General features: G+C 40.2%; 1 protein-coding gene across 42 annotated transcripts in view; it reads right to left on the reverse strand.

The window, feature by feature from the left end:
• LOC126283988 (eukaryotic translation initiation factor 4E transporter) overlaps positions 1–26,883 on the reverse strand; it is a 246,923-nt gene that overhangs the window by 117,356 nt on the left and 102,684 nt on the right. For 27 of the 42 annotated variants that reach the window (XM_049982524.1, XM_049982509.1, XM_049982521.1 and 24 more), the window contains 5 exons: positions 25,213–25,343; positions 24,981–25,094; positions 10,479–10,834; positions 10,039–10,171; positions 7,043–7,258 (listed from right to left, as the gene is read on the reverse strand). In XM_049982524.1, coding sequence (XP_049838481.1) covers positions 7,043–7,258; positions 10,039–10,171; positions 10,479–10,834; positions 24,981–25,094; positions 25,213–25,343 — 950 coding nt within the window. The remainder of the gene's footprint in view (positions 1–7,042; positions 7,259–10,038; positions 10,172–10,478; positions 10,835–24,980; positions 25,095–25,212; positions 25,344–26,883) is intronic. The other 15 variants (XM_049982498.1, XM_049982522.1, XM_049982523.1 and 12 more) reach the window with 1 other exon arrangement.

The raw sequence follows: 26,883 nt of genomic DNA on the forward strand, positions 1-26,883 counted from the left end.
GTAGGTAGAAGGTAGGAGTGCGAGGTGTCGGTGGGGTCAGGAGTTTGATGGAGTCAGGTGAAAGGTTTTGTAGGGTGCCTAAGGTTCTGAGGATTCCTTGAAGCTCCGCCTGGACATCAGGAATGGGATTACCTTGGCAAACTTTGTATGTAGAGTTGTCTGAAAGCTGACGCTGTCCCTCAGCCACATACTCCCGACGATCAAGTACCACGGTCGTGGAACTCTTGTCAGCCGGAAGAATGATGATGGATCTGTCAGCTTTCAGATCACAGATAGCCTGGGCTTCGGCTGTGGTGATGTTGGGAGTAGGATTAAGGGTTTTCAAGAAAGATTGAGAGGCAAGGCTGGAAGTGAGAAATTCCTGGAAGGTTTGGAGAGGGTGATTTTGAGGAAGAGGAGGTGGGTCCCGCTGTGATGGAGGACGGAACTGTTCCAGGCAGGGTTCAATTTGGATAGTGTCTTGGGGAATTGGATCATTAGGAGTGGGATCAGGATTATTTTTCTTTGTCGCAAAGTGATATTTCCAGCAGAGACTACGAGTGTAGGACAGTAAATCTTTGACAAGGGCAGTTTGGTTGAATCTGGGAGTGGGGCTGAAGGTGAGGCCTTTACATAGGACAGAGGTTTCGGATTGGGAGAGAGGTTTGGAGGAAAGGTTAACTACTGAATTGGGATGTTGTGGTCCAAGATTGTGTTGACTAGAATTTTGAGGTGTTGGGGGGAGTGGAGCTGGAAGTGGGAGATTGAGTAGATGGGAGACACTGGCTCTGTGTGCAATGAGAGGCAGTTGAGGTTTGTTGGAAAGGTTGTGGAGGGTGATTGAGTTGCCTTTCCGGAGGTGGGAAACCAGGAGATTGAATAGTTTTTTGAGGTGGAGGGTGGCATGCTGTTCTAATTTGCGGTTGGCCTGTAGGAGGATGCTATGAACAGCCAGTGTGGATGTGGGAGAGGGACTTTGATTTGGGATAGGAGTTGACGGGTGTGTTCATTGGCCGAGTCGATGTATAGGTGAAGGATTAGGCGGGTTAGGGCTATGGATCGTGCAGTTTGGAACTGGTATAAGGACTGATGGAAAGAAGGATTGCAGCCAGAGATGGTAACTTTAAGTGTGAGGCCTTTGGGGGTAATGCCAAATGTCAGACAAGCCTGAGTAAATAAAATATGGGGGTGAAGGCACGTTTGCGGAGGAAATGTAAATAAAATTTAATGGGGTCGTTCTAGGGGTGTTGTGAGTTTGACATGTTATTAGAAGGTGGAAAGCGTAACATGAGGTTAAAGTGAATAGAAATATATATACGGAGAGATAAAGGTGTGAAAAAAGTTGACCTCCATGGGAACTTGCCCTTCAATATATCCTCTCTTCTCGTTATCCACCAGGCCTCAATCTCCGCTAATTTCAAGTTGCCGCCACTCATACCTCACCTGTCTTTCAACAACATCTTTGCCTCCACACTTCCGCCTCGACTTACATCTCTGCCCTTACTCTTTGCCTTTAAATATGTCTGCTTGTGTCTGTGTATGTATGGATGTATGTGTGTGTGTGTGTGTGTGTGTGTGTGTGTGTGTGTATACCTATCATTTCTCCCCCCCCCCCCCCCCCTAAGGTAAGTCTTTCCGCTCCCGTGATTGGATGACTCCTTACCCTCTCCCTTAAAACCCACATCCTTTCATCTTTCCTTTTCCTTCCCTCTTTCCTGACGAAGCAGCCACCAGTTGCGAAAGCTCTGAATTCTGTGTGTGTGTGTGTGTGTGTGTGTGTGTGTGTGTGTGTGTGTGTGTGTGTGTGTTTTATTTATTGTGCCTATCTACCGGCACTTTCCCGCTTGGTATATAGGCACAATAAATAAAACACACACACACACACACACACACACACACACACACAGAAAATTTCGAGCATTCGCAACGGGCGGCTGCTTCGTCAGGAAAGATGAAAAGGTGTGGGTTTTAAGGGAGGGGGTAAGGAGTCATTCCAATCCCGGGATATATATATATATATATATATATATATATATATATGTCTGCTTGTGTCTGCTTGTGTCTGTGTATGTGCGGATGGATATGTGTGTGTGTGTGCGCGAGTGTACACCTGTCCTTTTTTTCCCCTAAGGGAAGTCTTTCCGCTCCCGGGATTGGAATGACTCTTTACCCTCTCCCTTAAAACCCACATCCTTTCATTTTTCCCTCTCCTTCCCTCTTTCCTGACGAAGCAACTGCCAGTTGCGAAAGCTTGTAATTCTGTGTGTGTGTGTGTGTGTGTGTGTGTGTGTGTGTGTGTGTTTTGTTCATGTGCCTGTCTGCCGGCGCTTTCCCGCTTGGTAAGTCTTGGAATCTTTGTTTTTAATATATATATATATATATATATATATATATATATATATATATATATATATATATATATAAATTAAAAATAATCTTCTGTTTTATATATATATATATATATATATATATATATATATATATATATATATATATATATATATATATATGGTGTGAGCCTCAGCGATACAGATAGCTGTACTGTAGGCATGATCACAATGCAGGGGTACCTGTTGAGAGGTCAAACATGTGGTTCCTTAAGAGTGCCCAGCAGCCTTTTCAGTAGTTGCAGGGGCAACAGTCTGGACGATTGCCTGACCTGGCCTTGCAACATTAACCAGAACGGCCTTGCTGTGCTGGTACTGCGAACGGCCGAGAGCAAGGGGAAGCTACGGCCGTAATTTTTCTAGAGGGCATGCAGCTTTACTGTATGGATAAATGATGATGGCGTCCTCTTGGGTAAAATATTACGGAGGTAAAATAGTCCGCCAATTCAGATCTCAGGGCGGGGACTACTCAGGACATCGTCGTTATCAGGAGAAGGAAAACTGGCATTCTACAGATCAGAGTGTGCAATGTCAGAACCCCTTAATAGGGCATGTAGGTTAGAAAATTTAAAAAGGGAAATGGATAGGTAAAACTTAGATATAGTGGGAATTAGCGAAGTTCAGTGGCAGGAGGAACAAGACTTCTGGTCAGTTGAATACAGGGTTATAAATACAAAATCAAAGAGGGGTAACGCAGGAAAAGGTTTAATAAGGAATTTTAAAAAATAGGAGTGCAGGTAAGTTACTACAACCAGCATAGTGAATGCATTATTGAGGCCAAGACTGAAACAAAGCCCACACTTACCACAATAGTGCAAGTTTATATGCCAACTAGCTCAGCAGATGAAGAGATTGATGAAATGTATGATGAGATAAAAGAAATTATTCAGATAGTGAAGGGAGACGAAAATTTAATAGTCATGGGTGACGATTCAATAGTAGAGAAAGGAAGAGAAGGAAACCTAGTAGGCGAATATGGAATGGGGGTAAGAAATGAAATAGGAAGCCACATACTAGAATTTCTGTACAGAGTATAAATCATAACTAACACTTGGTTCAAGAATCATAAAAGAAGGCTGTATACATGGAAGAATCCTAGAGATACTAGAAGCTATCAGATAGATTATATAATGATAAGACATATTTAGAAACCAGGTTATAAATTGTAGGACATTTCCAAGTGCAGATGGGGACTGACCACAATCTCTTCATTACGAACTTTAGATTAAAACTGAAGTAACTGCAAAATGGTGGGAATTTAAGGAGATGGGACATGGATAAACTGAAAGAACCAGAGGTTGTAGAGTGTTTCAGGGAGAACATTAGGGAATGATTGACAGGAATGGGGGAAAGAAATACAGTAGAAGAATAATGGTTAGCTTTGAGGGATGAAATAGTGAAGGCAGCAGAGGATCACGTAGGTAAGAAGACGAGAGCTAGTAGAAAACCTTGTGTAACAGAAGAAATGTTGAATTTAATTGATGAAAGGAGAAAATATAAAAATGCAGTAAATGAAGGAGGCAAAAAGGAATGTAAACGCCTCAAAAATGATATCGAAAGGAAGTGCAAAATGGCTAAGGAGGGATGGCTAGAGGACAAATGTAAGGATGTAGAGGATTATCTCACTAGGGGGGCAAGATAGAAACTGCCTACAGGAAAATTAACGAGATCTTTGGAGAAAAGATAACATCTTGCATGAATATCATGAGCTCAGATGTAAACCCAGTTCTAAGCAATGAAGGGAAAGCAGAAAGGTGGAAGGAGTATATAGAGGGTCTATACAAGGGCGATGTACTCGACGACAATATTATGGAAATGGAACAGGATGTAGATGAAGATGAAATGGGAGATACGATACTGCGTGAAGAGTTTGACAGAGCACTGAAAGACTTGAGTTGAAACAAGGCCCCAGGAGTAGGCAACATTCCATTAGAACTACTGATAGCCCTGGGACAGCCAGTCCTGACACAACTCTACCATTTGGTGAGCAAGTTGTATGAGACAGGCGAAATACCCTCAGACTTCAAGAAAAATATAATAATTCCAATCCAAAAGAAAGCAGGGGTTGACAGATGTGGAAATTTCTGAACTATCAGTTTAATAAGTCACAGCTGCAAAATACTAACGCGAATTCTTTACAGACAAATGGAAAAACTGGTAGAAGCCGACCTCGGGGGAGATCGGTTTTGATGCCGTAGAAATATTGGAACACAAGAGGCAATACTGACCCTACGACTTATCTTATAAGCTACATTAAGGAACGGCAAACGTACGTTTCTAGCATATGTGGACTTAGAATTTGAAAGAGAGAATTCCAGTCAACATTGTCAAAAGCTTTCTCTAAGGGTGGCAGGGGTAAAATACAGGGAGCGAAAGGCTATTTACAATTTGTACAGAAACCAGATGGCAGTCATAAGAGTCGAGGGGCATGAAAGGAAGCAGTGGTTGGGAAGGGAGTGAGACAGGGTTGTAGCCTGTCCTCGGTGTTATTCAATCTGTATATTGAGCAAGCAGTGAAGGAAACAAAAGAAAAGTTCAGAGTAGGTATTAAAATCCATGGAGAAGAAATAAAAACTTTGAGGTTCGCCGATGACATTTTAATTCTGGAAGAGACAGCGAAGGACCTGGAAGAGCAGTTGAAAGGAATGGACAGTGTCTTGAAAGGAGTGTATAAGATGAACATTAACAAAAGCAAAATGAGGATAATGGAATGCAGTCGAATTAACCCTGGTGATGCTGAGGGAATTAGATTAGGAAATGAGACACTTAAAGTAGTAGATGAGTTTTGCTATTTGGGGAGCAAAATAACTGACGATGGACAAAGTAGATAGGATGTAAAATATAGACTGGCAATGGCAACGAAAGTGTTTATGAAAGAGAAATTTGTTAACATCAAGTATAGATTTAAATTTCAGGAAGTCGTTTCTGAAAGTATTTGTGTGGAGTAGCCATGTATGCAAGTGAAACATGGACGATAAACTGTTTGGACAAGAAGAAAATAGATCATTTCAAAATCTGGTGCTACAGAAGAATGCTGAAGATTAGATGGGTAGATCACATAACTAATGAGGTGGTACTGAATAGAATTGGGGAGAAGAGGAATTTGTGGCACAACTTGACTAGAAGAAGGGATAGGCTGGTTGGACATGTTCTGAGGCATCAAGGGATCTCGAATTTTAGTACTGGAGAGCAGCGCGGAGGGTAAAAATTGCAGAGGGAGATGAGATGATTACACTAAGATTGAGAAGGACGTAGGTTGCAGTAAGTACTGGGAGATGATGAAGCTTGCACAGGATGGAGTAGCATGGAGAGCTGCATCAAACCAGTCTTTGGACTGAAGACAACAACAACAACATATAAATACATATACATGCACAAGCACAATTGAAAACTGCTGGAAAAACAATAAATTGAAAATTGACATATCTATACTCAAAGGAGCCGTACTCCATCTGAACAGCCCAAAAATGGCTACTTAATGGTTACCTAGAGTAACAAATTAAGAATAGCATTCTTATAGATCGCCTAGAATATAGGAATAAACAGCACGTACGTGGTTTCTGACAGCTGACAAACTGTGTTGGGCTATTGAGCAGTGATTAATTTAAAATAGCCACAAATATGCTAACCAGGTTAGTGGTGTATTCAAATTCACCCATTAATATCTTTTAAGTAACCACAGTTAATTAGAACCACTCTCACTGTAGTCAAGTAACAATATATTTTAGAGATCAAGTCTACAACAGCTAAAGTTGAAATGATGAAAATAAGTATCTTTTTGAAGTATCAACATATTCAGGAGGCCATCTGGAAGTAGCAGTACTCTCCTAACAGCAAATCTATGCAACTGAAACCCTTTAGAACCACAATCTGGCTCAGGAAAGAACTTGCTCTTACCAATCTGTTTTGTTGGAAGTTTCTGGATAGATCAATACATGAAGTGTAAGACGACGACACACCTATTGTGTATTTGTGTGTTGTGCATCACTATGTAACACGAAACAGTATCCCCGCAAAAACAAACACACACACACACACACACACACACACACACACACACACACACACACACACACACACACATTCTGTTAAGTGTTCCACACAGCAGTCTACTGTGAGTGGTTGCCATTGCTTTATTTCACATTTTTTGGCATATGTTTTACATAATTTCTTTCTAAGACAGAGCCTTTTTCCTAAAAGCAAGTAATGGTTTGTGGCGAGGTGGGCCATTTCATTAAATACAACATTGCGGACCATTTAATTACATATTATCTTCAAACTTTATTTAAGATAGCATTAAAAAGTGAACTACATATCTTAGTGTTCCCTATAGTGGGCATTACTAGATTTAAAAGAGAGAATTTGCAAATGTTTCCCTAGTTGCACGAGTAACATCTTCAAAGTTACATCATAACCAAAGGCTGTGAAACTGCACTAAGGAGGAACTACCTGCCCCTGAAAATTCACAGTGAAGACTAATCTACTTAAAAATTTCATCAAGTTGTCCATTTCTGTCTACCATCTTCTCTCAATGGAACTACACATGTCAAACTTGTTTGTGACAGCATTAGTATAATAGCATCTCCTCAATTCTTTTTAACTCAGTGATATACTACTTTGAGTAAGAAATGTAACTACCTCAAAATTATATTAGAGTTTATACAGAGGAAACTTACCCAATTCTCTGATGTTAGAGGTCTTCGCACTTGCTGATGTATCACCTTGTGGCCTTCTCTGCAACATCTCCAGCAGTGATGACTTCTGTGTATTGTCAGAGTCTGTGCTGACATTAAGATTTTGCTGGGTAACTGTACTTTCAGCTGGTGATATAGGAGTGAAGTACGTGTCTGACTCACTCAAGGGTGGTATAACTATTGCCGGCTCAGTTATATCTGGAACAGGTATTGAACGTTTAGAACAAAATATCACCGAAGATCATTTCACAGGGGAGAGCATATACAAATACACTTCAAAATTAGATTTCTGAATTACGGATGAAACTCATTTTTGATGACATTACCTTAGGTACTTTAATTGATCAAATCAAGGTTGTAGCAGACATTGATCATAAGCAGTGAATGTCACACTGAGTCATCCCGTCAGGCTTTAATGACTGACACATGGCAGTTAAAGCTTTTATTCCATTCATAAGATGTCCTCAGTGGCTCTCTGGGAAAATCACTCTCCTTCAAAATTGGGTGCAAAACTGAGTACTAATATAGCATACTTCCAAGATATCGCAACAAAGATAAAGGAAATACAAGCACAAAAACTCAGCAAGGGGAGGATAAGGAGATGTGTGTGGCTTTGTATCTCACCAATCTTTACTATGAACAGATTTTTCTGTGCCACTCCAACCAACTCTAGTACTGCAGAAACATCTAGAGAACAGGAAGTACTGTATGTCCCACTACTTGGTACTATTTTGGTCTAAAGATCATCAACTGAATTGTTTTGCAGATATTCTAACCACGCCAAATAAAAAAGCTTTTCCGTACTCTGCAACATGACAGTCCTGACCGTGTACTTAGGAGATTTGAAAACAGAAATTCTCTACAACACATACTTCGCTTCTGCCACCCACTTTATTGTAACTTTTTTGCACTGCCTTTTTTCCCTTTCCCTCCCCATTATTCCTGCACTACAATACTCTCTCAGCTTGATATTTTTTACTACACTGTCACATTTTCAGGGTTTTTATATTAACACACAATACCAACAATCAGTCCTTCCATCTCAATAAATTTCCCTTAAACCAGGATTACAAAAGTTTTTTATATGTACTTCTGTTTTAAGAACAGTCCATGAGATGTGTATTTTTACACATTCCTGACACTGTCCATTTGAACAATGACCAGCACAATCAGAATTGATATGTCTTAGTCTACAACCACATTTTTTTATTTTACCTCCTGGCAACCAATTTCAGTACACAGTACCATACTCAGGCCATTATATGGCCAAAAAATTGCAGAACATAATGACAACACTATAAGAAATTTACAACTTTTTTCTGTACACTGGGAATCATATGGTATAGTATACAATCTTGAAATGTTTATGCAGCCATTATGATTGCTTCCCAAATAGGTATGTTAAACACTAACTTAATGTCAATGCAGAGCCTTAAAAAGATTCAAATTGTGGCCTACAGTGGTACAAGTGCCTGTAAGTACAGGTTTTTTATTCTTAAAAAAAATCAGCCAAAATAAGAGATACCTAAAACGTATTAAAATAGCACAAATTTGAAACTTAAGAAATTACATAATAAAACAAAGAATAAAAGAGGCCCACTATTTTAATGATAGAAAATGTGTGTAGTCATATTTACAGCTACTATTTGCATACAGTTTAACACTAGAATTGTCAATCTGACCACTGATCTTTCAGTCGAGCAAATGGGGTTGGCATAAAAATGGAATAATCTATCACATTACTTGAAATAATCATACAATGCAAGACAGAATAATTTTGAAATATTGGATGAGGCCACTAAGGGAAAACTGACTAACATCTTGGAGAAGTGGAAGTCTACAGGGCAGTTACTCAATGATAAAACAGTGGAAGAGGAAAGAGCTAATGCCAGAACTGTTTACTAAATGGTTATAAGTTGACATCAGATTTACTGGACACACAGTTGATCCACAATTTACTGATCTTTTAGTTAATACCCTCCTCCCAGCTTTAAATCTTTGAGTATACTTACATAGTTTCATTTGTTTCTCCTAGCCCTAAGCTTTTCCCTTTGTACAGAAAACCTCATGCTGTAGAATGCGCACAGCTACTGATGCATAATTCTGTGAATACATCAGTTACGCACATGTGCACACGGTATCAACTGCCACAAGCAAAAACAGAAAATATTTTGAGTCACCTATATTATTTTGTGTGTAATTTGGACACCCTGTATTTGACATCCACTCAGGAAACAAACGTGACAACTGCATGTCCGGGTCAAGGGTCTACCTATACATTTTACGGTTGGACTATCGCAGAGAAAAATACTTTGTAAATTTCTCTTACATTGTTATTGTAACTAAATACTGGTACTGGTCACGGAAACCAGCTGCCAATAGGCAAAACAACAAAAGTTTTGACTACGGACAACCATTTTTCTGATTTATATTTTGACTGAGTTTTGTCAGCTTGAAATTTAGGGATTCTGCACTGCAAAGCTTGACTTCAAAATGTTGTTGCAAAGGAAAGTTCAGTTCAATACAGAAAAACACACACACACACACACACACACACACACACACACACACACACACACACACCAACCTATATAACTTGGCATCCACTGAATAGCTATTTAAAATCTCTGAGTACACTGGAGATGATATATTTGTACAATTTGGCGAAGAAGTTAATCAGGTAAGTTACCTATCTAAATAAAATTTACTGAGGAAGTAACTAACGACTGTCAAGGGCGGCAAACATTTGAAGACATTGGCGGTTCAGACCTGGAAATGGGTTCTTCTAAAATGTCTCCCTCATACTGTATTGGTGTCTCAAACTAGTACTCCAGTACGATTAATTTATCAGTATTCCAAAATACTGACAGTTATTTCTACATGAATTGAACCAACAACGAAAACCAGCAATGCAACAAAGCCATTGCCAGAGAATGACTTCTTTCACTGACAGCCTGACATGCCTAAATCCTACTCACCACTGATTAAATTATTAAGGAGCTCATCTTGAATGGAGGAACACCTACTTTCTGCTTGTCTGTTAACAGGGCTCTCCCGCCGAAACCATTGGCTGAATCTTGATCCACCAGAGCTGTCATTTACAGCACCATTCTGTAAACAGTAAACACCAAGTATTAGGACACACACACACACACACACACACACACACACACACACACACACACACACACTCAAACTTACAACAAATTGTCTTGTTACCTAATTACTCAGCGTATCACAAATCATTTTCGTAAGTACAGTAATTCAAGATAAATTAATGGTAAGTTAATATTTAAACTTTATTGAACTATAAACAGATGACATAAAACCGAAAACTAACTGCATCAGTAGCGGACAACCAACCATTAAACTGATTACAGATAATACAAAGCTGAAAGTAGTGAACATTACTACTTACTGCCAGCAAGCCAGGTACAGAATCACTTTTGAGGAAATCATCAAGATTGAAGTCAAGACCTTGATGCTGGTGAGAAAAACTACTGTTGTTCGACTGGGGAAGCTGTTCTGCTGGAAGACCAGAATCCTGGTCTGACGGCAGATCTGGTGAAAGTGGCCCCTTCTCAGGCAATGGCCTCTCAGGTGATCGAGGAGTCTCTTCAGCAATAGGCGAATGAGACTGTGTTGGCTGTGGCTGTGCAACTGCCCCACTGCGGTTTCCAGGTGGTGTTGGAGTCCTGCGTGATGAAGCTGAACTTTGTCCGGCACTTACAGGAGGTGATGGTTCTGAAAGTTTTCTTCCACTTGAACGGTTACCTGCAAGATAAGTAAATATTTTAAAATTTTTGTTGATACTGACTTGCAAAGCACTTAGATGCAATGTTTTAGAAATGTTGAATAAGCATTCAAAATTGTCTATCTGTATAAAACCTTGAGAAAAACTGAATAATGGAAAATTCTCAATGGAATGTAACAATATTCTTAAAAACACATGACACCCAAGCACCCACATCCCCCACAAGAGCGCCCCCCCCCCCCCCCCCCCCCCCACACACACACACGCACGCACGCACGCACGCACGCACGCACGCACGCACGCACACACTAGAAATTTGAGTTCCTAGCTCAGTTCCCAATCTGTTGAGTCTGCTGCTACTAATTGGGCAACTCGTGGCGCAGTTTCTAGCTTTCTGTTTAATGCAGAGTCAAAACTTGCAAAGTAAATCTGTAGTATACATAATCTACATTCATGGCCAAAAGAATCACAGACCACCCCAAAGTTGAAGGGGGATGGGGAGGGAGGGACAGTGAGTGTTCTGTGATCTTTATGACTAGCAAGTCCAGCATGCCATCCCATGTTGTAGTGACTGTTTGCCTGACAGTTACATGCAAAATGGACAACACAGTATCAGTGCCTTTTGAGGGAAGGAAACAAAATCTACACAGATGGGCATGGCATTAAACCCTCCTCCTTCCACTCTAATGTATTTGGTCATTGTCACATCATAGGTGCCCAATGCATGGGGAACAACGTATAAGTAATTTGAGAACTTGTGTCTGTGGAGTAAGTGGTTTATTCATCTTCATCTAAGTGATTACTCTGCTATTCACAATAACGTGCCTGGCACAGGGTTCAATGAACCATCTTTAAGTTGTCTCCCCACTCTAAACGTGTGTGGGAAAAAAACAAGCAATTAATTTTTCTGAGAGAGCCTTGATTTCATTTAAAATTAAATACAAACAGTCACAGCCACAGTAAACCTAAAATATAAGGCTACTTGTTTCTATTTTAGACCATCTTCAGACCCACACCATGATGGTCGATGGTGGCTACAAATGGAGCAGGCGCTACACCTTAATGAATGGTAACTGCTCAAACATCTGTGAATCATCCACCAATACTAAAAACAGTGTGTTATGAAGTCCATACTTCGCATGGAGGGGAAAAAAAAAAGATGCGGCACTTCACCAAGACAACAGCTGTCTGTAAGGCTCCACCACAACAACAATGTGAGGGTGGCTCTTGATGAAACTACAGGTTAACCTGGTAAGATCATGAGACTGTGGATTTCTTCTGAGAGAAGCAAAAGGAAGATCGCAACACTCCTCGAGTCCGAAGAGTTTACAAGATGGGGCAGTAACTCATCTGATGTCTTTCCATTCCCGAGTGAGCAGATGTCTCGTGCATCTGGAAATTTGCACCTGGTATCGTAAAAGCAAACAAAGAGCAACTAAATGGTTATCTAGCCAAATGGTCATCTAATTGATTCCCAATGATACCCAAATGATCTGACCCAGTGAAAGCCAACTGAGCTGACAGCATGACTAAGGTCAGTGAGAAGATCATGAATAGCCATCAGTCAATACCCTGGAGACTGCTCAATGAGTCAGCAGATATTAAAATACAGTCAAGGTAGACCAATTTGATAAAACTGAGGGTTCTGCTAACAGCTTTCAGCTCTGCTGCAAACACACTACACTTTCCTGATAATGAATAGCATTCCATACTGGTATGATATGTAAAAGCATATCCTGCCTGATTCACTGTTTTAAATCCGTCTGTATAAGACACAGTTAACACCTGCAAATCTACGAGCTGGACGAAACATGTATTAGAATGATGTCACCCATCACATGCAAAGAAAATGGAATATGTGGGATTAGCAGGGAACTGAAACAGTGATTGTTTAGAAGAACAAGAGCTGGTACCATTGAGCCTGAAGAGGGAAATTCCCCGACTAATCCGAAAGGCACCAATTGCCAGATACACACCAGCATGTTGGATGGGATTTAAGCCGGCAAACCATAAACTTGCAACCGTAGTCCAGTGGGGGAAGAAACGAAGGCCTGATAAATGAGGGTAACAGTAGTACAGTCTGCACCCCAATGTGTTTGGGCAAAGAAGTAGAGAGAAGTTTCCGCACACAGCTAGACTTCAGCAGCCAAATTGGCTTTTAATGAAAAGGAGGCCCAAGAAACAGGAGTGCGCTACTAAGTCTGGATGCTGGATGTCTAAGTACAGTTCCAGATCTGGCTTGACCGTGGCAAAATGGCACAAATGCATGACCTGCAGTTTTGCCTGTGAGAACCAGAAACCAAGGGAAAGGATCCATGCAGAGGTCCATCAGATGGCACACTGAAGTTGGCATTCAGCAGAAGCTACCAAGCTGAAGTGAGTGACACTCAACATGGAGCCCTGGCAGACACTAGTCTGTTGGACCAGTGGAGACCTGAGTGAAGTGCCAAGTAACGCAACAACTGATGGGATAAAAATTGACAATAACAGGTAAGAGGACTTTAAAGTCCTGCTCATGCAGCACAAGTAAAATTTAATTATGCCAAGCAGCTTGGTACGGATTACGCAGGTCAAAAAAGAAACTGATAAGTTGTTGGCATTTAGAAAAAGCTTGTCAGATAGTTGCTACTAATATACAGAGATTGTTGGTTGTGGATCATCCTTCCCGGAAACCACACTGATAGGGGGACAAAGGTCAGAGATACAAGAACTTGGCATACTCTGTGGACAACCATCCTTTAAACCAGCTTACAGAATATGTTGGTCATTCAATCTGCTTGTAACTTAACTCTCTACAGCTGCTTGGCTTAAGAACTGGGACAACTATGCTACCATGGCATTGCAAGGTGAGCCCACCATTAAGGCAAATACGGTTGAAGAACCTGAGGAGAGGTTTCTTTTGGAAAACAATCAGGTGTTGGACCATCTGATTGTGAATTTAATCAGGGTCTGAGACTGTCTCGTGAGACAAGGCAAGAGCCTGAAGCTGTTCCCAGTCAGTGAACGGTTCACCTACATATATACTTAGCTAGCCACCAAGCAGTGTGTGGCAGAGGGCACAATTTGCACCAAAGTCACATTCCCCACCTGTTCCACTCATGGATCACTCAAGTGAAAAACGATTGAACGCCTCAGTACGAGCTCTAATTTCCCTTATCTTTGAATGGTGATCATTGCATGATTTGAAAGTTTGTGGTAATAATATATGCTTTACATATATCGGATCGGATTTCGGAGTTTAGTGAGCAGCCCCTTCCGTTTAGCGCGTCATCTATCTGCAAGTGTATCCCACTTCAAACTTTCTCTGAGATTTGTAAGGCTCTCGTGATGGCTAAATGTACCAGTCACGAATCTTGCTGCTATTCTTTGGACCTTCTCAATCTCTTTAATCAGACCCAATTGGTAAGGGTCCCATACAGATCAACCATAGTCTAGGACTGGACGAACAAAAGTATTGTAAGTAATTTCCTTTGTTGAGGGACTGCTGCATTTCAGGATTCTACCAATAAACCGCAATCTAGAGTTCACCTTGCCCGTTACTTGTGTAATCTGATCGTTCCATTTGAGATCATTTCGAATAGTCACACCCAGGTACTTGACTGATGTTACTGCTTCCAAAGACAGGGCATTTATTTTGTACTCTTACCTTAATGGGGATTTTCACTTTGTTATATGCAGTAGGTTACACTTACCAATATTGGGAGATAACTGCTACTCATTAAATCACGCATTTATTTTCTGCAACTCCTCATTGATTTGTTCACAACTTTCATGTGATACTACTTTCCTGTAGACTACAGCATCATCAGCAAACAGTCTAATGCTGCTGTCAATACCATCAACCAGATTGTTTATGTATATCATAAAAATCAGTGGATCTATTACTCTGCCCTGGGGCACACTTGATGTTGCACTTGTTTCTGTTGAAGTCTCCCCATTCAGGACAATATACTGCTCACTGTGTTAGGAAACTTTCTATCCAACCGCATATGTCATTAGATGGACCGTAAGCGCACACTTTTTGGACCAAGCGACAGTGCGGAACAGAGTAACGCCTTTTGAAAGTCCAGATATATGGCATCAACCTGGGAGCTGGAATCTGGAGCCTGTTGTATACCATGCACAAGAGCTATGCCTCGCATGATCACTGGTTCCTAAAACCGTGCTGGTTTCTGCAGATGAGCTCAGAGTCTGCGAAGGTCATTATCTCTGAACACAAAATATGTGCCATGATTCTATAAAAATCAATGTCAGTGAAATTGGACGGTAATTGTGTGCATCTGATTTTCTACCCTTTTTATAGGTTGCTATGACCTGGGCCTTCTTCCAGTCCCATGGAACTTTCCGCAGTTTCAATGATCTCTGATTGATAAGAATGGTGCTTTATTTTTAGTATAGTCAACATAAAATCTTACAGGGATACCGTCTGGGCCAGATGCCTTCTTGACGTCTAAGGATCTTAACTGTTTTATAATCCCTGATACAATAAACCCTACATCAGGCATCCTTGCATTTTTCAATAATTAAATGGAGGGAATGGTGCTGCAGTCTTCAACAGTAAATGAGTTTTTGAAAGCTAGATTTAGAATTTCAGCTTTCTGTTTATCGTCGTCCATTACATTACCTATACTGTCAGAAAGAGAAGGTACTGAATTATTTGTAGCGTTCATAGATTTTATGTACGACGAAAATTTTTTGCGGTTATTTTTAGAATCTGCAGAAAAAATGATATTCAGCTTGATGGGGAGTGAAACACATGGGGATGTCTTCAACTCTTCACTTCTGCAGAGGAAAGTTAGCTGGATAGGAAGAGTATGCCAATGCCATTGCAAAGCAGCTAGCAAGGTATTCTGTAAGAACTGATGAATTGGTACAAAGGCTAACCTATAGGGCAAGACCTGGTAGAGCCGTTTGTTGTTGACAGCCAACAAGACCACGGAGCTTGGCTCACAGCTGAGATGAAGATATATACATCTCCAGGGAGGAGAGACAGCATTCCTAGCCTGCCTTCCTTCCTTCCATTTGGTTAGACAGCAAGCCTTAGTACAACATCACTTAAAAGTTAAGTCTTTTTCGCTCGTATCAGTTGTGTTCTTTAGATCAAATCTCTGGTTTGTTTTCTATCTGGTTGCTGGGCTGCGCTCTTGCACCGCGTCCCCTGGTTTAAAATATTTATAAGGCGGCAAGTATGGAAGGGACAGTCACCAGGGACGAGGAAAGAAATTGTTGGAGGAAACGTGTTGTCAAATGCCGGTGGTTAGTGATGTGACCAATTCACTCTAAAGGAACTGTTGCAACAGGATTGACTTTCATTATGATTCATCCACTCATCAAGTGGTGGCACGAGAACACACATGTAACAGATGGTATGTAAGCAAGTTTTTTGGGCCATCGGCTCCTTCTGGCAGTTGAGTTGAAGGGGAAGGAAGAGGGGTGAAGGATGAATGGTGAGCTTTAGGAAAAGCAGTACACTTCAGGAAATTCACCCAGAACTGCGGGTCAGGGGAGACTTACTGGAAGGGATGAGAACTCCTGACTCAGGGTTCTGGGTGACTTTACCAAACTACCCCTTTTCAAAAACCATAACAGTCCATTTCCTTCATCCTCTTCCTTCCCCCTCTATCTTTCTGCAAGAAAGAGCCACTGGGTCCGAACACCTTTACATACATAATATATTATATATCTGTTCTCCTGCCACCGCTTTGTGAGTGTTTTTAACTATACAATTACATTATTTTTCTAAAATTTATTATTTTCTTTGATTATGATTAGCTGATTTCGGTGCACTTACAGGGTGTTTCTTCACTGCTGTTGAATTGTGTTGTGTACTCTAGTTTGGCAGTGGGCTCTTGTTACTGCCCTGCCCTTCCCTCTGTGATTCTTCCAGAGTCATGATTGTGTTTTCTGTGAAGTTTGGATCTGCTCTCACTGTGGTCTGTCTTGCTTAGAGAAACTGTTTGACCCTTCCAAATCTGTGTTCACCAAGTGCCCTGTGTTACTTTCCTGTAAAGTAGCTTAATTGTGTTCCCAGGTGTGGTAATTATTTTGATAATCTATTACTTTGCTTGTCGATGGCCGATTGTCACCTTTCCGTTGATGACGAGCTTCAAACACACTGACTTTTGTGCACTTATATTTTCCGAAATCCTCTATTTTCCGTATCTTTTGACAAACGGAAATTTTCTTTTCAAGTAACTTCTCTGCAAGTTCTACACTGTTATAATAATTGTCCACACAGATGTGATGCCACTTCCCATCAGAAGGTGTCAATAGTTCCGTCACTGTTTTTGCTAAAGGCTGTACATGCCAGAATATATCTTGAATGAGGAAATGTATCCCGTACTCTAATCACACAGCATCCAAATAAGTATGCCGTATTTCGTAATTTTCGACGGATTGTAAACTTTAAAATTTAACAATCCACGCCACGGTATCATTCCTTCATCAGGGTGTATACGCGGACAAAGAAAAAGTTCCCGAATTTTTCACAGTTAAAAATACACTTTCTCCCAGGTGAAAAAACACTTTTTCAGTGATAAGTGACAGTGTATTTTACCTTGGAACTGCAAAACGTATCAGTCCTTTGAATGGTTATGGTTTTATGCACGGGCATCAAATTTCTCGGCACTTTAGAAAACGAAACTTAGGGGAAAAAAAACACATTTTGGAAATATCTTTGATGTGCAGCAACATGTACACTGCATATTTTTGTATTACGGAAGTATACATTGGAATTCCACCAAACACCGCATGTTACTTTCCGAATCATTGAAATAGAGATTCGATCCACTTTTATAAGCTAGTCATAGCTGATGTCACGTGATCTCACCAGCAGATGACAGCGGATATTCAGATCATAAGACACGTGATGTAGTCAGCTAACAGCAACATCACTGTTAAGTAGCATGAACTCACAAACAGTGAAAGTTAATAGTTTAAATAAGTATACGTAATGTTGTAACAAATTGGTCTCTAATGTTACTAAGCTGCAAGAGAAGCTAAGCTTTCACATCTAATGTTTATCTCTTTGGCGCGTGTATAAGATATATCACACAAATGTGCGAGTAAAATATTTAATAATGACATAAATGTCTGATATTCAGGGTTCGAAATTCTTCTAAATGGCTTGCCATCATAGAGTTTATTTTTAAATTAGAGTCAAACGTTCTTTGATTTAAGAAATTCATGGTATATTCTCGCACATAGTTCAACTTATGTAAAAGGATATTTACTTTGAAAGTAACGCTTTTCAAACAACCATTTGAAATATTTTCCTGCAACCTGTTAAAAATAGGTTAATTTCAGCAGTTGCCAGAGAGCGCAAATAACAGACGACACCGAGCTTGCGCAGCTACGACGACGTAGGAAGCCCGTATGTACGTACATGTAAAACATTAAAAGATCATACATTATGTCATAAAAGAAACAAGACATCAGAGGATACTGCAAGAGCAACCGAACTAGTGAACCACACTAAAATATGCACATTTACAGTGCATTCTTAAAGTGCACATTCGTATGTCCAGATTCCCAAAGAAGTAGACCTCAATCTGATATTAAGCTTTTCAGTGTGGTTTTCGGGATGTAAATTTTCTTGGAGCACCAGTACTGTATGATATCATGTTTGGTTCTTTATTGTGGCATAATGCCACACATGCTAGAAGATGGAAACGTGCACTTGAAATACAGCAAACCGTTAACACTAGCCAGTACTGTGGAATTAAACATTTCGTTTCAAGTACATTGGCCTACTCTGCAGAAAAGGTTAATAGAAGTCAAATTTCTTTAGCAAACAGACAAAAATAACTTCATTGTTCTGCAAGGCGATTAATGCTTGACTGTCATAAAGGTGGAAATAAAATCAAATCTGAAACTAGTAAAATATTTTAGCCTTCTGTAATTATGTGAATATATTTTAATTCACTTGTTAACTCCCGACCACAGTTATCCATTTTGTTTTCATTTGATGTGAGAGTAAACGAAGGGGAGACAGCAAGCTCACTAAATGTAAACAATGGTCACGTGGAGACTATGCACTGTAATTCAGACTACTCTGTGCATCAGCCTCGGATCTACGATATTTGGCGAACCGGGTCAATACAAAAAAATCAAATTTTCAAAAATATGTTCATCTTGTAGCGCATATCTTTCTAAAAAGTCTGAAACTTAAAACGTGTGTTGGAGGGAATGTAAGACACGCTATTTGGTTTTAAATGTGGCAAAGTGCAGTGCCACGCCTCTTCATACAGCAATCTTCTATAGCGTGTCACTGTATTTTACTCTGTGGAATTGAAAGTGTGTATTTTGTACTGGATGCCCTCAAACCTACATGGGACAGTGGAAATTGAAATGTCCTGTGGTGCCTCTCCTGCTCCCAGTCGCACCGTTTGACAGCCTGCCCCCTCTTAAAAAATCTCGCAATAGCGAATGGGATTATTTGTAAGCGGGAGAACAAGGACTCTTCAGAAAATTTGCACTGTTTATTGTCTATTAGCTAATAACTTGCTGTTTTGTGGGACCTAAAATTAAATATAGAATACATAAAACCAATGAAGACAAGAGACAAGCAAGAAAGTACATATTTCTTCAAGCCTTAGCTCCTAGCATTTCTCTCTCTCTAATCTTGCTACAGCTTTACAAGGTGTGCTTTCCTTTCTGCGAAAGAATCTATTACCTCATCAAAGTTCGTCAAATGTTTTGCTACATGAAAAACCAAAATGTCATTATCTAATAATGAAAAAGCTGCCAATACAAATAATACCCAAGACTGGTGTGCTTTCTCGATCTGATTACGTCTATTTCGTCACTGCGTGCTAGAGAAAACAAAATAGGCCTTTCTAATATTGCAGCAATTTTGTAACACACAACAAATAAACAAGACTGTTTTGGCACGAATGGTCATTTTTATAACACAACAGAACATAATTCATGAAGTACTAATATCAAATGCATATAAGGTCTATTACAAGCAAAAAGCTTTATGTTAGGAAATAGTTTCGCATTTCAATCATATGCACCAGTTTCTCAAGCATGAGATCGAAAAGTAATATTACGAAATTTTTACATAAATTTGGAATCGTCTTATTCTTCCTTCTTAGTGTAGCGATATGGCCAAAAATTTTCTGTCAATGTTTCATTTTCTTGAATACACCGAGAAGATAATACGTAATCTTTCTCACCAGTTATTCCTGTTAGTCATTTATTTCCACTCTGGTAGTCTCAATGTATGAATTTCACTAGTAAATTTAACAACGCTGAACATTTGCAAACCCAATCAACCACATAATCAGATAGCGATTGGCGTTCATCCGTTCGGCTTTACTCTGCTCAGGTTGTATAGCCCTGTCCCCTTTTGTCTGTGGAAAGTTTATTTTTAGATGTGACGAGAATTTCTCCTGACAGACACATCAAGTACACTATGCAAGCATTCAAAAATCAACTTATGATTCATTCAGAAATCAATTAAAATGTGTTCAAAACCTACAGGAATGCTTTTCAAAATCACATGAATAATCGATAAGACCAATGTGTGCTGGATGCTAGGTGCTTTGTGAAACAAGTTTTTTCCCCACAAGAATATGAATTTGGCACCCCATTTTCCCGGTAACACCTAGCTGCTTGCTGTGACTGCTTGCACAGCCAACAGTCACATTCCTGCAGCCAGAAATGTGAGAATCTACTACCCAAACACGACTCAACTGCGCATGCACATGAACCTGCTCTAAAAAACGCATCTAATGTAAACAATTGTGACTTCACACTCATCGGAGGCAATTTGTTGTTGTGAAGCATTGCATAGTCTTCCTAAAGCCTTTGACACATTTGGCTGTTGGCACATGCTTGCATGAGCACTGTGTGTCATCTTTCTATATGGCGCATTTCCTTTGCAATTTAAGTTATTTTTGTTTTTCTCTCTTGTATGTTTTATTGTTGAAGTATTATTTTGCAGTACGGGGATACAGTAATATCTTTTGATAGAGTATCGGTTCTTACCAGTGAAAATTACAAAAATTTAACTGAAAACCAAAACAATGAAAAATTCCCGAAATTCTAAAAAATTACCAGCTTTTCTCCCGGATGAAAAAAATTCCTGGGTTTTCCCTGGTTCTCCCGGGTCGTATACACCCTGTTCATCAATTGAGATGTTTTGACTTAGATTAAATGTTTCTTTAAGCTTTTTGGAAAATAATCAATTACGAATTGCACTTTGACAAACCAGTTGGCACTATCCAGTTTATTTTTGCTGTCGGAAATGTAAAAATCATAATATATGTCTGAATCGGTTGTGGGACATAGTTTTGCGAAATATCGGTGTGTGTATCAATGGATTCGTTGACCAATAATCACTGATCCTTGCTTTTCTTACAATTCCCATAAAGATAGCAAGCCCAAACCATTTTCTAAGTTTGGGTCCCATAACATTGGATTTTAAAAATTCCAAATTTGTCAGTTTCCTTCTATTGCAATTTTAACTGTAGTACTTTTTGGTTTTGTTGCTAATGTATTCAAATAGACCGTTCCCAATATATAATTGTACGATATCCTCGACGCTCTGCCTATCTTTAGGAAATATGTTTGGATCCTTCAAATTTATTACTGGTCCTCGGTAAATCAAAGTCTGACCATTGTGCATGTCTTCTTCGTCTGATTCAACCAAATCAGATGGCAATCGCAGCGTTCGCGGAATTCTTCTTGGACATATTCCACTGTCTTCCTATGATTCTATTTCACTTTCACTTTCTTGATATCCAACGTCTTCTTCCCAATCAATCAAGTCGTCCAGAACGTCTAAAAAACTTCCGCACATTCATCGTAAACAATCGTACTTTCTTTTTCGTCTGCCATGATGAAAGGGCACAAGTACTTGTAAAAACAGAGTACTTGTTGACGTGTGTAACTTATTGTTGCCTAAACAAAACAACACAGAATGCAAAAGATACTAACGTGCTGTCACCAGCCACTGCACGATACTATGCGGACGACATCACTGTGGTGTTGCTGGCTGTTGAGTGCTATTTCATGCACAACACCAGCGTGGCATCACCAGATGGCATAGTGTTAATGTGCTCCTTTATGTTTTAGTCCGATCTGGCCGTGTCTAATAGTATACCAGATGTGCTGCTGGAGAGCAGTGAAATTTCCTACACTGGCACCCAATTTGGTCTGTGTGTGTCTTGTACTGGTATCTGATGGTTAAATTATTAATAGAACCATGATTTAAATCCAGAAAGAAAGTTCAAAATAGTTATTTAAAGTCTACTTAAACTATATTTGTGCCTTGATTATATCAATATACTTATTCTTGGTTCTTGCCAGTGTTTGAATTTTACTATTCTTGAAATTCTTAGTTTTGACTGTTAATCACCATTTGCTGGCTGCGGTTTTACCTTATTCTGGATTGCTTGCTGAGACAGCTATCTGGTGAAAGTGTGTTATTGTACTAATTGACCTGTTTGTAGGAATCGTCTTGTCATATGACACTAATTTTACGAGCGACTTGCTGTTGCCTGATGGTTCAGCTACTGTTTCTGCCGTCTGTGTGCAACTGGCTCAGCCTGAGAAGAATGAGCATAACGGAAATACGGTATTACTGGCCGGCATTTGAGATTTGCTGCTGCTATTATCTCAAGTGAAGCTGCTCTGTGGCACAATGATTTCTGCCTAAGTCTTTTCTACAATGGTTTGTGTGGGCCTAACTCTTTTCACAGTTTGCTTTTTTTTGCCTTTGCTTTAACAGCTGGATCTTTTGCTCACCTGTGTATTTGCTTAAAATTGTCAGCTCTCTCTAAGGAATCTGTTAAAAAGTTGAAAACCATTGTGTTAGCCTGAGACATTTAAGATATTACATTTATTTAAACACTTTGCCATCATTGTTAAATTGGGTAAGCCGTTGTGCTCCCCGGGGCCAAGCCCTTCAATGAATTCCTGATAAACTGACTTTCTGGAGCTCAAGTGATAAGAATGGTCTGCTAAGAATGTGGTTTGAACTGTTACAGTGCTTGTTGGCAATCTTGAACAGCTGTTAAAAGGTCTTTGGTCCACTGCACCCAACAGATGGAGGGGACTTGTAGAAAGGGGAACAGCAGTTCCAATGACGTGGATGATCACGTCATATGCTTTGCATAACATCATTACAATATGACAGAGGTGGCGAATGTAGCAGCAGAGGCATACAGACCAGTTGGTTTTGTGAAGTGCCGAACTTCATTGTCTGTCTGTCTCTCAGTCAACAGTAAGGGAACACCGAGAAGTCACTGGAAAGTGGCCACTGCCAAAGAGGTTGTCGTGTAGTGATCCATGTAGCAAAGCCTAACGAGACTGTTAGATCAACAGCTGAAAAGGTACCAATGGGTGGCACTGAAGTAGGCAGGAGAACCATAATTGAAGTGCACAGGTCATGTCTGAGAAGCTGGTCATTTACCTGTAGAAGGCTTCTGCCAGACAAAGTGTGGTTCCATGGGAGATGGTGTGTGTTGAAGTCCCGAAACAGGAGAAAAGGAGAGGAAGTGGGGAAGTTGTCCACTTAATGTGGTCAATTCAGCATAATTGGTCTGCCTGGAGGTAGATAAATTTTGCAAATGGAATTAATGCCTTTTGCTCCTGCAGCACTATTGCCTTCAATGAGGTACAAAGAGAAATCCGTTCACAGGCGACATCTCTATGAACCGAAGTACATAGCTCTCCAGATACTCTCTTGAGAACAGTATGGTTCTGGCAGAACACACAATTACCATCGAGCATTAGAGAATGGTCATCAGTTAAGTGCTTTTCTTTGAAAGCAATGCAAACCACAGAATAGGAAGCAAGGTGGTTTAGTACTGTCAGGTGACAGCAGTATCCCTTAGAGTAACACTGATTGCGTGACTGGTGGCCAGTTTAGGTGTGAAGGTGCCATGAGGATCAATTATGTCACAAGTTCACTGCCTGCCACCAGTGGGGATGGAACCAGCTCCACAAACATTGGCTCAGAATTCAACTGTGAGGGGAGATCTGATGACTGGGGGGGGCACTTAAGGAGCCTTGTACCAATCCCCCTCCTCCGGCACAGATTTGATGGGAAAGGTTTGTTAAAGGGGCTATCTGCATTGAGCACAGGGACAGACAGACAGCCTGCAACCCACAGGTCAAAGTTCCTTCAGGCATCATTTGCTGTAATGCCTCCAGTCCGAGGGATTGCCTCCCAAGAGGGATCCTGCGAGAGTCTTGTCCCTGGTAGATATTGAAGGAGAATTCTTCACTGTCTGGAAGTGAGTAGTAGTTCCGAAGATACTGTGGGAACATCCAAAGAGGAGCAACTTTTCCAAAACCCCCTATTGTGCACACAACAGCTTCAGCCCAAAGTTTTATGACAGTAACAGGTGCGTAGCCACACCATTCAGAATGAACACTTTGCTATGTGCACATTGTTGCTCACCACGTAAAGACTGTAGGTGTGGCAGTGATCATTTGACACTCAAAGGACAGAAAATGGTCATTTCTGATGAGTCATGGTACAGTGACAGAGTATGAGTACATTGGCAACCAGGAGGCAATGCATTCAACTTTTCAATACGGTACCATACAGACAGGTAGTATTCTATTGCAGATAATATACACATGGGATGAAATTGTGCTCTTGATGACTGTCATTGTCTCAGAACACCACTGACAATGCAGAAACCTACTAAACAATAATTTGTAAATCTAGTGCACCCTGCAGATTTTTGCGAATAGATCAATGCATTGTTTTATGTCAGAATAAAAATTTCCCTCAGCTCAGTAACATGAGGGTCCTATGTGGCCCTGTAGGGTTGTCTGCTCATAATCCTAACTGGGATCCCTAAAGATGTGCTATCCTTGACTCACATCTACCCTACTCCAAGCTGTAGGCAGTAGTTGAGTGGTCTGATCGGGGGTAGTTTCTGTACGTTTCTGCTGCCTAATTTAGTGCCATAATACATCACTATTGTCATCGCAGTATTTAGATGCTGCACCATGTACGTATGTGCAATTCAACTGCTACTGAGTGTGTATTATATTTATCCAGTATACAGTGCAACAACACGATACACTTAATCAGTTCAATTATGCCTGTAGTTATGAAGTTGAGTGTGAAATTGGCATGCAAGTCACACACTGAGTTGCACCAGATATATTTTCTTACAAGGAACAGTTTTCATTTCTTACTCTTTCCAGATTTTTGTGAAGCACTCTTTCTTGTTGGTCTTCCGAGATTGCCATCGTCACAAAAATCTCCAAATCCTCCAAGGTCTATTTTATCATTCTGTGAAGTTGGTCCACCTGAAATGAAATGGGAACTGATTATTCTTTTATCATTTCGAGGTACATGAAGTAAATCAGGGCCTCGCATACCATTTAATTCTTTAATACACACTACTAAATTGTCATAGAAGAGTACCTGAGAACCACTCTGGTTCTTCTTCTTTGCTGTCACTGTAAGCTCTCCTCTTGTCATTGTAACGGTTCCTTTCCCCCCTGGACTTGTCTTTATCACGATCAAAATCTCTTCCAAATGGTCGACGGTCAAACCTGAAATTAAACTTATATGAAACAAACTTTAGAATGAACGCCAATACAATACCAAATTTTGTAATAAAAACTCCAAAGGAATGTGAAGCCCCTTTCACACTGGAAACCGTGTGCACTAGCATCTAATTACCTAGTGTTCACTATGATTCACTGTGTGTGTGTGTGTGTGTGTGTGTGTGTGTGTGTGTGTGTGTATGTGTGTGTGTGTGTATGTGTGTGTGTGTGTATGTGTGTGTGTGTGTATGTGTGTGTGTGTATACAAGCATTTACACTACAGGGAACTGAAGACAACTCGAGAAACATTACCTATGAGCTCTGTATTACTATTTTGCACTAATAATGAACACACACGATACGACACTGAATGTTTTGCAGCATTCTTCTAATTTCAGAGAGGATTCTTTTGCATGGTGAGTGCACTATTTTAGACGAAGTAAGCAAACTGGTATGGGAAAGGAATAATCCACTTTTCTCAGTTTGCAGTATGTAAACACGAAATGTGTGGATCTTGTGTACTTAACACTAAAATGCTCCTCCTGCATTCCTTTGCTTTCGTCTGAACTTCATACATACGTCTCTTGACACTTTTCTCTGGTTTCTCCTTACAACTGAGGAAATTTAAAAGGACACTAATTATCAAAAAATAACATAACTGGAAGAGCATTTGTACTCTCATTACTAGCAACTGGAAAGCTTTAGGTGATCATTTCCCATTTCAGTACCTGCTAAATAAAATAGTTTGCAACACCTTGTTTGACATGTGAAGCATTTACATGATTTTATTTAAATGTGTGTAAGCAATAGGTGAATAAAATATTTTTAATGAAATTAGAAATATGACCTGTTGTGTTCTTCAGTCCTGAGACTGGTTTGATGCAGCTCTCCAAGCTACTCTATCCCATGCAAGCCTCTTCATCTCCCAGTACCCACTGCAACCTACATCCTTCTGAATCTGTGTGGTGTAGTCATCTCTTGGTCTCCCTCTACGACTTTTACCCTCCACGCTGCCCTCCAATACTAAATTGGTGATCCCTTGATGCCTCAGAACATGTCCTACCAACCGATCCCTTCTTCTGGTCAAGTTGTGCCACAAACTCCTCTTCTCCCCAATTCTATTCAATACTTCCTCATTAGTTATGTGATCTACCCATCTAATCTTGAGCAGCCTTCTGTAGCACCACATTTCGAAAGCTTCTATTCTCTTCTTGTCCAAACTATTTATCGTCCATGTTTCACTTCCATACATGGCTACACTTCATACAAATACTTTCAGAAACAACTTCCTGACACTTAAATCTGTACTCAATGTTAACAAATTTCTCTTCTTCAGAAACACTTTCGTTGCCATTACCAGTCTACATCGAATATCCTCTCTACTTCGACTATCATCAGTTATTTTGCTACCTGAATAGCAGAACTCCTTTACTACTTTCAGTGTCTCATTTCCTAATATAATTCCCTCAGCATCACCCAAGTTAATTCAACTACATTCCATTATCCTCGTTTTGCTTTTGTTGATGTTCATCTTATATCCTCCTTT

Source organism: Schistocerca gregaria, chromosome 8, assembly GCF_023897955.1.
Source record: "Schistocerca gregaria isolate iqSchGreg1 chromosome 8, iqSchGreg1.2, whole genome shotgun sequence".
Lineage (NCBI taxonomy): Eukaryota > Metazoa > Arthropoda > Insecta > Orthoptera > Acrididae > Schistocerca > Schistocerca gregaria.